Below are 11,715 nucleotides of genomic sequence, written 5' to 3' on the forward strand. Positions count from 1 at the left end.
CTGAAAAAAAAAAAGACTAGAGTAAAAAAAACTATAAAAAAAAGACTCAACCAACCTCGAGCTTTGGCACTTGTCTTCACACTAATTTTCAATTGAAATTTCCAATTATAGAATAAATTTTGAGCCAAAACAACAAGCACACTTCCCTTTCACCTTTTTTTTCTGGATACTGATTTTCCTGCCAACTTGTGTGATTTTTCGTATTTTTTAATTTTATCCAAATCACTTGTTTCTTTTTTTCTAACTTTTTTCCAGATTTCTATAAAATTCAGTAAAAATTTCAGCTCAAAATTCGAAGTAACCAATTCTAAGTAATTTTTACAAGTTTGTATGTCCAAGCTGCCAGCACCAGCGATTTTTTTTTTTTAAGCATGGTATATTGATTGCCTTGGGCTAACTTTCAACCTTCCTATGTATGTTGAACTCACTAGTATTGTTTACCACAGTTTTAGGAGTTCAATATTCACTTAGGATCAACATTTCAGCCAGCAATTCAATCACCAAAACTCAAATTCACAATAGACACAATCATAAGGAAACCTAAAAGTTCAAGAAAAGGTTCACAATCAAAGACTCTCTAAGAATTTTGCATGAACATGTTAAGGACTAATTAACATGAAAGATTTGACTCAAATCAAATAATAGGCTAAAATAATTTCATACACCCATGAACAAATGAGTTAGACAAAGAAACAAGAAAATAAAATTCAACACAAGATAAGAAATCTTATGTGACAAGTTTCATGACTAGACATGACTTCTATGACAAAACTACAATAGGTGAACAAGTCACTCTAGATTTTTGAGGTTTTCTTCTACTTTAATAATTTTGTAAGAATTTTATGATTTATGTTTCAGCCACAAAAAAGAACAAGACAAAACTCAAACGAACCTAAACTCAACACAATTCATGGTTCAAGAACAAGAACAAGAAATTTGAACCATAGAAAATCAAATCTAGCTTCTATAGCAAGTTTAATCGGTGGAAACTCTAAAGAATCATGTTAAAAATATTTAGCACAAGACATGTGAGGAGATACATGGAGAAAAAAAATGAAGAAACAACAATGGAAGAGAAGGTAAAGCAAAAAATTAATGGAGGTTTAAGGAGAACCTACTTGAAGCTCTTGTGCTCTAATACCACTTGATGGAAGCTTGCTTGTGGGGGCTTCTATGGAGGCTAGATCTTTGAGCTTCAATGAGGTCCTTTAATGGTGATTTTCCACCATGGAGATGCAGCGGAAGACAAAGGAGAAGAGGTGAGAGGAGGCACCATCCACTAGGGAATAAGCCATGGAAGAAGGAGCTTCACCACCATGTTGAGCCTTGGATAAGAAGTTTGGAGAGGATGCTTCAATGGAGGAAAAGAAAGAGGGAGAGAAAGAGAGAGGGGGGAGCACGAAATTGAAGGAATAAAAGAGGTAGAGAAGTGAAATTTTGAAATATATCTCACAAGACTGTCATTCATCAAAGTTACAACAAGTGTTACACATGCTTCTATTTATAGACTAGGTAGCTTCCTTGAGAAACTTTCTTAAGAAAACTTCCTTGACAAGCTTCTTTGAGAAAACTTCCTTGAGAAGCTAGAGCTTAGCTACACACACCCATCTAAAAACTAAGCTCACCTCCTTGAGAAGCTTCCTTGAGAAGCTAGAGCTTAACTACACACACCCATCTAAAAACTAAGTTCACCTCCTTGAAAAATACATGAAAATACAAAAAAAAGTCCCTACTACAAAGACTACTCAAAATGCCTTTAAATACAAGGCTAAAACCCTATACTACTAGAATGGTCAAAATACACAGCTCAAAAGAAGGAAAAACATATTCTAATGTTTACAAAGAAGAGTGGATCCAACCTTGACCCATGGGCTCAAAAATCTACCCTAAGGTTCATGACAACCCTAGGGCCTTCTTTAGTAGCTCTAGCCCAAGCCTCTTGGAGTCTTCTATCCAATACCCTTGGGGGGTAGGATTGCATCAGTGCATGCTGCCCAGCTCGCCCAGGCGAGTTGGTGGCTTCCTCAGGAAGTTTCCTAAGGCACACCCTTTTTTACTAAGTTCACCCCCTCTTTTCTTAATTTACAGAAAAGTTATGGAAACCTTACCGAAGCATATCGGGGTTGATTTTCTTCTTTTTTATCTTCCTTCTCATCCATCTTAAGTGAAATATGATTATTTAGGGTTACAGGAATTTTACAAAAGCATTATAGAAGCCCAAGAAGCCCCGAAAGTCATTTTTCAACAAAATGGGGGAGGAGGTTGCCGCCCAGCTCGCCCAAGCGAGCTAAGTTGCTTCCTCCTTAAGCAACCCAGCCTCCAAAAAGTTCTGGAAGTGATCGAGGTCGTACCCGAATCAAATAAACATTAGAATGCAGTAACTAGGAAGTGATCCTAGGTCGTTTCCCAATGAGCAATGACAAACCAAATGTTCATAGTATGCTTCGTTATAACAGTAACAAGGGGGTGTTTGTTTTGTGAATTCAAGAACAAGCAGATTGGAATACGAAATTAATAGTATTAAAAACGTGTTGCTTCCTCTGATTCAGAAGTTATTCTCTTATCCTAGGTTGTGAGAATTTCACCCCTAGCAATTAACCACTTAATCCAACCCTAATTTAATTTACTAAGCGAAAATCAATTTAGGGTTGTCAATATGTGATTAAGCAACACATACACCAATTAACCCCTTGTTCATTAAGCACAGAGGCAATTAATCGAACACGAAGCGTGCACAGATTAACAGAACGCATTTGGGTTAATTGGTGAAGGGAAAACCGATAGGAGAGCAACATTAAAAACAGAACCTCAAAGAGAGTTACGCTTCATCCTCAGAGGGAAACAACACTATAAATTTAGCCTTCCATAAGTTCAACAAAATCGGAAAATGTAAATGAAAATAGAAGCAGGAATGTAAATGAAGCTAAAGGCAGAAAATGTAAATGAAACTAAAGGTAGAAAATGTAAATGAAACTAAAGGCAGAAGAAGAAACAGAAACAAAATTGCAATTAGAAGCAGAAAATGGAAATTGCATTGACGTGAACAGTAACACAAAACGTAAAAACGTAAAACCCTCAAACTCCTGAATAATAGAATAACCCCCCAATAGCCTGCATGAATCCCAAGGCTGCTATTTATAAGGGTCACTCAAAGTCACTGGGCCTGATTACATTATTTTGGCCTAAAATGAAATAAAAATACTAAACGCCATAAAATGAAATTAGATGAAATCTAATAAAATTGTCTTCTCTATTCAAGTCCAATCTGGCTCGGCCCAATTGCTTATAACTATTTTGAAATTGAATTAAAAACATCAAATAAATCACGTGGGCCCAATTGATAAAACTGAATAATAAATTTAACAATTAGATTAAATCAGTAATTAAATTGGTGACAAAAAGGGTTAAGAAATAGGAGAAAATAATGACACATCAGGAAGGGCCTAGATTCGGAAATTGCTATTTACACCCCTATCTCAATAAGTTCACCCCCCATTTTCGTGTTGTTTGGCTCTTTTCCTTCCGAAATTTACGGATTCCATGACGATGGGTGTGAAGCCTTTCGAAGCGATCAACAACAGTCCCCAGATGAAATTAGGGTGTAACAGTCTATTTACACACCCCTACTTTGCTAACTACACTTCCATTTTCGTGTTTTTGGCCGATTTCTCTCCGAAACATCTCGGAACTTTACGAATTTCACGGCGATGGGTGTTAAACATTTTGAAGTGGTCAAACGAAGGTCGCATGCTGACAAACAACGGTGCCCGGACGAAATTAGAGTATGATAGTAGGCCTTGGATCTTCTTCATCAATGGATTCTTTTTCTTCTTGAAGATTAATGGCAGTGGAATGGAGATGGAAGAATGATGATTGGAGACGCTACTTCAAGGAGAAGATGAATCAAGAAGAAGCTCACCACCATAGGAAGCCATGGATAAGCTTGAAGGTAGGAGAAGATGAGAGGAGGGAGAAGGAGAGAAGGAACACGAAGTTTTGTGCCTCAAAAGAGGTCTAAACATTGAAGTGTAATTCTCAAATAATAAAAGTTGAAAAAATGCACACACATGGCCTCTATTTATAGCCTAAGTGTCACAAACAATTGGAGGGAAATTTGAATTTCTATTCAAATTTCACTTGAATTTGAAATTGAATTTGTGGAGCCAAATTTTGGAGCCAAAATTTCAGTAATTATTATTAGTGAATTTTAGTTATGGTTCAGCCCACTAATCCAAGATCAAGTCCAAGATTCTCCACTAAGTGTGCTTAGGTGTCATGAGGCATGTAAAGCATGAAGGACATGCACAAAGTGTGACTATATGATGTGGCAATGGGGTGTAGCTAGCAAATGCTCACATCCCCCTCTAAAATTTAATTGGATTGGGCTCCTCCCAATTCAATTAAATTTATTTCCCAACACACACATCAAATATTCACTTAATGCATGCGAAATTACAAAACTACCCCTAATACAAAAACTAGTCTAGGTGCCCTAAAATACGAGGGCTGAAAAATCCTACATTTCTAGGATACAATACCTATATTATGGAGCCCTAAATACAAGGCCCAAAAATAATTAAACATTATTCTAATATGTACAAAGATAAATGGGCTCATACTTAGCCCATGGGTTCAAAATCTACCCTAAGGTTCATGAGAACCATAGGGCCTTCTCTTGCATCTTTGGCCCAATCTTCTTGGAGTCTTCTATCCAATGCCCTTGGGGGTAGGATTGCATCATTTCCTCCCCCTTGAAAAGGATTTGACCTAAAATCCAAAGGTTCTTGAAATTTTGGGCTTCTTCTCTCAACACCTGTAAAAAGAATAAAAACATATATATTAGTGATGTTTGGTATGTCCAAGAAGACTCTGGCTATCTTCATGGACTATATGAACCGTATATTCCATGATTACTTAGATCAATTCGTGGTTGTGTTCATTGATGATATCCTAGTGTATTCGAGGAATAAGAAGGAGCATGAAAAGCACTTGAGAATTGTGTTGCATATCCTGAGGGATAGGAAATTGTTCGCCAAATTGTCGAAATGTGAATTTTGGTTAGAGAAAGTGCAGTTCTTGGGGCACGTGATTTCTAAAGATGGGGTTGCGGTGGACCCGATTAAAGTTGAGTCGGTTATGGAGTGGCAACAACCAACAACTCCAACAGAAGTTTGAAGTTTCTTGGGGTTGGCCGGCTATTATAGGAAATTCATTGAGGGATTTTCTAAGTTAGTGCTACCCCTAACTAAACTGACTCGTAAGAATGAGAAGTTTGTCTAGAATGAGAAATGTGATCAAAGCTTCCAAGAGTTGAAGAGGCGATTGACAACAGCTCCAGTGTTAATTTTGCTCGACCCTAAGAGACCATTTGAAGTGTATTGCGATGCGAGCAGGCAAGGCTTAGGGTGCGTATTGATGCAAGAGGGAAGGGTAGTGGCTTATGCTTCATGCCAATTGCGTCCTCATGAAGTTAACTATCCGACCCATGACTTGGAACTAGCAGCTGTGGTCTTTGCCTTAAAGATTTGGAGGCACTATTTATATGGTACTCGTTTTAAAGTTTTCAGCGATCACAAGAGCCTCAAATACTTGTTCGATCAGAAGGAACTCAATATGAGGCAACGAAGATGGATGGAGTTCCTCAAGGATTATGATTTTGGTCTTTCCTACTATCCAGGAAAGGCTAATGTAGTAGCCAACGCGCTGAGCTGGAAGTCCTTATATGTTGTGACCATGATGATTCTGGAACAGAGATTGATAGAGGAATTCCGAGATCTAAATATAGCAATCGAGATGCGACCCCAGAGCTTGTTTGTTGGAGCGCTGCAGATCACCAATGAATTCGTAAATCACATACGCAAGGCTCAAAAGGATGACCAGTTTCTGCAAGACAAAGTGTTAGATGCAATGGGAGATAAGGAAGTGAAGTTTAAAAAAGATACAACCAGGTTAATTAGATTCAAGGGGAGGATATGTGTACCGCCATTAGATGATTTGAAAGTTAAGATCTTGGAAGAAGCACATAAAAGTTGTCTTAGTTTCCATCCAGGGATGACTAAGATGTACCAAGATTTAAAGAGAAGTTTTTGGTGGCATGACATGAAGAAAGATGTAGCTGAATATGTAGCAAAGTGTTTGACATGTCAAAAGGCCAAAGCCGAGCACCAGCGACCATCAGGAGAATTAAAGCCACTAGAAATTCCGGAATGGAAATGGGAGAGCATATCTATGGATTTTGTATCTAGTTTACCCAAGACGAGGCGTGGACACGATGCTGTGTGGGTTATTGTAGATCAACTCACCAAATCTGCTCATTTTATTCCGGTAAATATGAAATATAAAATGGAGAAGTTAGTAGAGTTGTACATCAAAGAAGTAGTAAGGTTACATGGAATTCCTTCCAGTATCATATCAGACAGGGACCCGAGGTTTACCTTGCGATTGTGGACAAGTCTGCAGGAAGCATTGGGGACAAAGCTGAAGCTCAGTTCAGCTTATCATCCCCAAACAGATGGTTAGACTGAGCGAACCATTTTGACTCTGGAAGATCTACTCTGGGCGTGTATTATAGAGCAACAAGGCAGTTGGATGGAATGTTTTCCATTGATTGAATTTACTTACAATAACAGCTACCAAGCCAGCATTGGTATGACACCTTTTGAAGCTCTATATGGGCGGAAGTGCAAAACTCCTCTTTGTTGGTATGATGATGGGGAAGCAGTACTCCTTGGGCCTGAAATGCTACAACAAATTATCGAACAAGTGAAATTGATTCGAGAGAAAATAAAAGCATCCCAGGATAGGCAGAAGAGCTATTACGACAGAAGGAGAAAGCCATTAGATTTTCAAGAAGGAGAACATGTGTTTTTGAAGGTTTCTCCTGTAACTGGAGTCGGGAGAGCTCTCAAATCTAGGAAGCTGATGCCCAAGTATCTGGGTCCGTATCAAATTTTAAAGAAGGTTGGGCCTATAGCTTATCAAATCGCTCTACCTCCGAGCTTATCGAATTTGCACCCTATGTTTCATGTCTCTCAACTGAGACGATACAACCCGGATCCATCACATGTACTCGTACTAGACGAAGTACAAGTGAAGGATAACCTCACCTATAAAGCACAACCTCAGAAGATTACTGATCGAAGAATGAAGTCACTGAGAGGTAAAGAGATCGCGTTGGTGAAAGTGCAGTGGGGACCCGACGAGGGTGATTCAACTTGGGAGTTAGAGGATAGGGTGAGAGAGTTGTACCCAAGTTTGTTCCTAGAGTAGTTAATTTCGGGGACGAAATTCCTTAAAGGGTAGGAGTATTATGACATCCTGGGATTTCTACTCGGAATTTTGTAAGTATTACATTTAAATAATTATATATATATATATATATATATTCTTGGTACAAGTGTAACACCCTGATATATATATCTATATATTATTAGTAATTATGTTTGATGTTTGATTATTTGTTGCGTTATTTTCATCCGTAATTATTTTTAAGGAAGTTAATTTAGTTAATAGAGGGGTGTGGATAGATAAGGATCTCGCTTCTCAAAGAAGCTTGTTGAGAAATCTTCTCAAAGAAGCCACGAGGAAGCTTCTGGAGGAAGCCACTTAATGAAGCTTCTAGAGAAAGCTACATGGAGCTGCCTCGGTAAAAACGATGCCCAGCGTTTGTTAACCGTTGGATCTTCGCAAAATTTGGTTTGCAACTCCACAAGACACGTTTCCATTATCTTACCGTTGGGATCTTTGAGAAGATATCTGGAGTGTGCTATAAGTATCATAAAGAAGCTTCTGGAGGAAGCCTCTTAATGAAGCTTCTAGAGAAAACTACATGAAGCTGCCTCGGTAGAAACGCTGCCCCGCCTTCGTTAACCGTTGGATCTTCTCGAAATTTGGTTTTCAACTTCACAAGACAATTTACCATGCCTTAACCGTTGGGATCTTTGAGAAAATATTTGGAGTGTGCTAGAAGCTTCCGTTCTCGAGAGCATCTCTTATTTAAGCATTTCAGCCTTTGCTTTCTTGTAGCTTAGGAAAAATGCCATTTCTTCTTCTTTCTTTCTTCCAAATCCATTTCTAAAGTTCCAAGTACTTTCTCCATCACCCACATCCACCATTAGCCACCACAAACCATCATTGTTCTCCATTGAAAACACACACCGAGAGGAACCCTTCAACCGAAGCTGAATTTCCAACTTGGCTTGCGGTTTCGGTAGAGACCGAAAACCCTAATCTGATCTTTCGTTTTCTTTCGAGGTAACCATGGTTCTATGCTTGTTTCTTGTTAGTTTCATCTTGTCTTTGCATCTTTTCTGACTTTGGAACCGCCATTGCATGTCTTATGCTTCCTTTGAAAAACCTTAGAGGAAGAGACTTTGTAAACGTTATCCTTTCACGAAATGAATGTTATTTTCGTAACCTACACTGAACCCCGGTCACATTGGCGTGGTCGGAATTTCCAAATGATGTTCCTTTGTAAAACTTGAAATGCTCTCAGCTCTTTCATGTAGTGATGTGGGTGTTTGACCCAGAGCACTGTTACTAGCTTTTGTTTTTTGAAATCCATACTAAGTCTCCTTCGTTTTGGCATAGTAGAGGCTTGCGTGGAATCGACGAGCAAGGATGAAAAGGAATCTTCAAGTGACGCGATGAGGAATCCGCAGGGTAGCTCACGATAGGTAAGGGGAGTTTATTATAAAATTTACCATTGTAACACCATAGTTAGGGTCAGGGAACCTAGCTATGAGGATATCTGCCTGTCCCTGTTGCATGCTGATTTTTCTTTAAACAAAATTACGTTTTAACTAATGGGATGCAATATATATATGTATTGTGATGAATGATATTGTTTTGGCTGTTTGAAGATTGTACATGTGGAAATGACATTGTTGTGTTTGTTTGAATTGTTGTTGATGTTGCTATTGAGGATTTTAATTGATATGTGATGATAATGATGATTATGATGATATTGATTTGAGATGACATTGTTAATAAAGACCATGTCAACATGAATTGTTATTATTGATGAATATGTGAATATGAAATGAGGTTGTTGTTGTTGTTGATAACGTCATTGAGATGAGATGATATTTATGTTGTGAATGACATGGAAATACGATTTGTTGATTGATGTTGGAAATGCATTGGCATGTGCATGTTGTGTATGTTCGTGGGGGGCACTGTGCACTGACCTTTCAGGGTCTTTGGCACTAGCTTTTGGCCACGTTCATACGTTGGATGTTGTATATGATCGTGGGGGGCACTGTGCACTGACCTTCCAGGGTCTTTGGCACTAGCTTTTGGCCACGATCATACGTCGTATGAAGTGTATGTCATGGGGGGGTAGAGTGCACTGACCTTTTCGGATGGCCCAGACGTGGGTAACTAGCGTGGTTAGAGAATCTAAGCATTCCTGAGGGGATGCTTAGGTGCTTTAATTGGTCCATGGTCTTTGGCATTTACCTTTGGCCGTGATCATAGCTCATACGACACAGGAAATAGAGTAACTGTGGCCAAGTGTACCTTGTACTAGGGGGCTGTCACCTGGTAGGGAACACCTTTGGGCTCCCAGGCTTATCACCTATGGGAGGGGGGCTGTTACGTGCACAACCGGGTGGTCTCGACAAACTCAGCACAGTTCCCTAAGTGAGAGTGTCGTGTAGACACGCTTAGGCTATTTCCTGATATTTGGTTGTTGTTGGTACGTACCACATTGCATCTAAGTGTTGAGTTAGGTGCATGCATCATTCTGTGCAGTCTTGATTGGGTCCATGGATGGATGATGAGTAATCGTTGGATGTGAATGATGAATATTTGTTGGATATGAGTGTTGAATAATGATTGTTGTGTATGTTTATCATGTTTGCCTATGTTCCTTGCTAATTGTGGTTATTTGGAATTGGTATTGGTTCTTTTATAATAAACTCACCCTTGCAATTTTGTATCGTGTGGTTGATACCTGTGATGATCACGAACCTTGTTCGTGGGAGCAGAATGATAGTGGCAGGGTGTAGGGAGTAAGATTCTGGTGAGGAGCCGCCGAGCCGACATGATGACGTTGGCGTTATTTTGGGAGAGAGTTGTGTTTTGTAATCAACTCCTCCGTAGTTGGTTTTTAAGTTTTATTTTGTTTAATTAAAGATGTAAAACTGGAATTTTAATTATATATATATATATATATATATATGAACATATTTAATTTTCGTTATGTGTATGACATGTACCGAATTATTGTTTCTATGTAATTATGCATAATCACTTAAGTAATGGCGTGTTGTTGGATGAATTTATGTTGTGACAAAATCACTTCTATTTTCATAATAAAAAATTAAGGGAGTTCTTTTTATAAAAATTGAAATTATCGAATATTAGAGTGTGGATATCGTAGCGACGAGGCGGGTCGTTACATTTAGTGGTATCAGAGCAGGTCGAACCTTTCGGCCAGTGAGTTGTGTGTCTGCTATGTTTTTCTGTGCATTCTCTGGTTGTTTTGTTGAATGCTTGGTGTTGGTTGTTTGCTAATGTTTGATGTTCGTTGTTTGCTATTAGCACTTACTCACTAGTTGTGTTTTAATGAGCTATAGAAATTTGATTGTTGTAGTCGTATTGAATTTGTTTTTCTGATGTCTGCTATACCATAAATTTCAATGCCGGGTCACGAATTATCAGACTGGCCACCTGTATAATTTGTGAAGGGCAATGGAATGATATGGCAAGCGATCAGAAAATGCAAATGATGGAAAGTGGGTTTTAATGTCTTGAGTTGTCAACTCTCAAGAGTAACTGAGTAGGAATTTGTGATGGTTGTGATTGTTGTGTGGTTCTTTGTTTGTGTGTATTCCTTCCATGTCTAGCTCCCTAGTGTGTATAGGGAGTGATGGCTAGACGGAATGATCGTGCGATAGAGGATGCCCTTCAAGCCTTAGCTCAGGCCATAGGGAATCTGAATAGAGGAGAAGTTGGTGGAGCTGTTGAGTACCAGGGGTTGGATCACTTCCAACGAAACAACCCTCCTTCTTTTAATGGAGGATACAACCCTGATGGTGCTCAGAACTGGATAAGGGAAATTGAGAAAATTTTTCGAGTTATGGCATGTCCGGAGAGGCAAAAGGTTGCTTTTGGTACATATACTCTAGTGGAAGAGGCTAAGTATTGGTGGGAGAATACTCGCCAATGCCTAGAGGCTGAAGGTCAAGATGTGACTTGGGATGTCTTCAAGAGAGTGTTTTTGGAGAAATACTTTCCCGAGGATGTTAGGAACAAGAAGGAGATGGAGTTCTTGGAGCTTAAGCAAGGAAGTATGACTGTGGCTGAATATGCGGCCAAGTTTGAGGAGATGGTGAGGTACTTTCCCCATTATCAAGGGAGAGATGGTGAGAGTTCCAAGTGTGTAAAGTTTCTGAATGGCTTACGACCTGAAGTGAAGCAAGCTGTGAATTACCAAGGTGTTCGTCAGTTCCCACTTTTGGTTAATATGTGCCGAATTTGGGATGAAGACTCCCGAGACAAGGCGGCCTACTATAGGAGTACAAGTCCAATGAGGAACAAAAAGAATGGGCCTCAACATCGAGGAAAACCATATTCGATTCCTCCTAAGCAATATGGTAACCGCCATGACAATCAGAGGACTGTTGCTAGGGGATTTGCAGGTGGTAGCGGTAGCGAACCCAATATGTTCTCCACTCATATCATTTGTTACAAGTGTGGTAAGCCAGGGCA

At 39.2% G+C, this 11,715-nt stretch overlaps 1 protein-coding gene across 1 annotated transcript in view; it reads left to right on the forward strand.

Annotated features, from left to right (window-relative positions):
• Nucleotides 1-10,873: 10,873 nt before the first annotated feature.
• The window catches only part of LOC102663916 (uncharacterized), a 1,529-nt gene continuing 687 nt past the window's right edge, over nucleotides 10,874-11,715 (forward strand). The window contains exon 1 of the mRNA XM_014776997.1: nucleotides 10,874-11,702. Coding sequence (XP_014632483.1) covers nucleotides 10,874-11,702 — 829 coding nt within the window. The remainder of the gene's footprint in view (nucleotides 11,703-11,715) is intronic.

The sequence above is a fragment of the Glycine max genome, chromosome 6 (genome assembly GCF_000004515.6).
Source record: "Glycine max cultivar Williams 82 chromosome 6, Glycine_max_v4.0, whole genome shotgun sequence".
Classification (NCBI taxonomy): domain Eukaryota; kingdom Viridiplantae; phylum Streptophyta; class Magnoliopsida; order Fabales; family Fabaceae; genus Glycine; species Glycine max.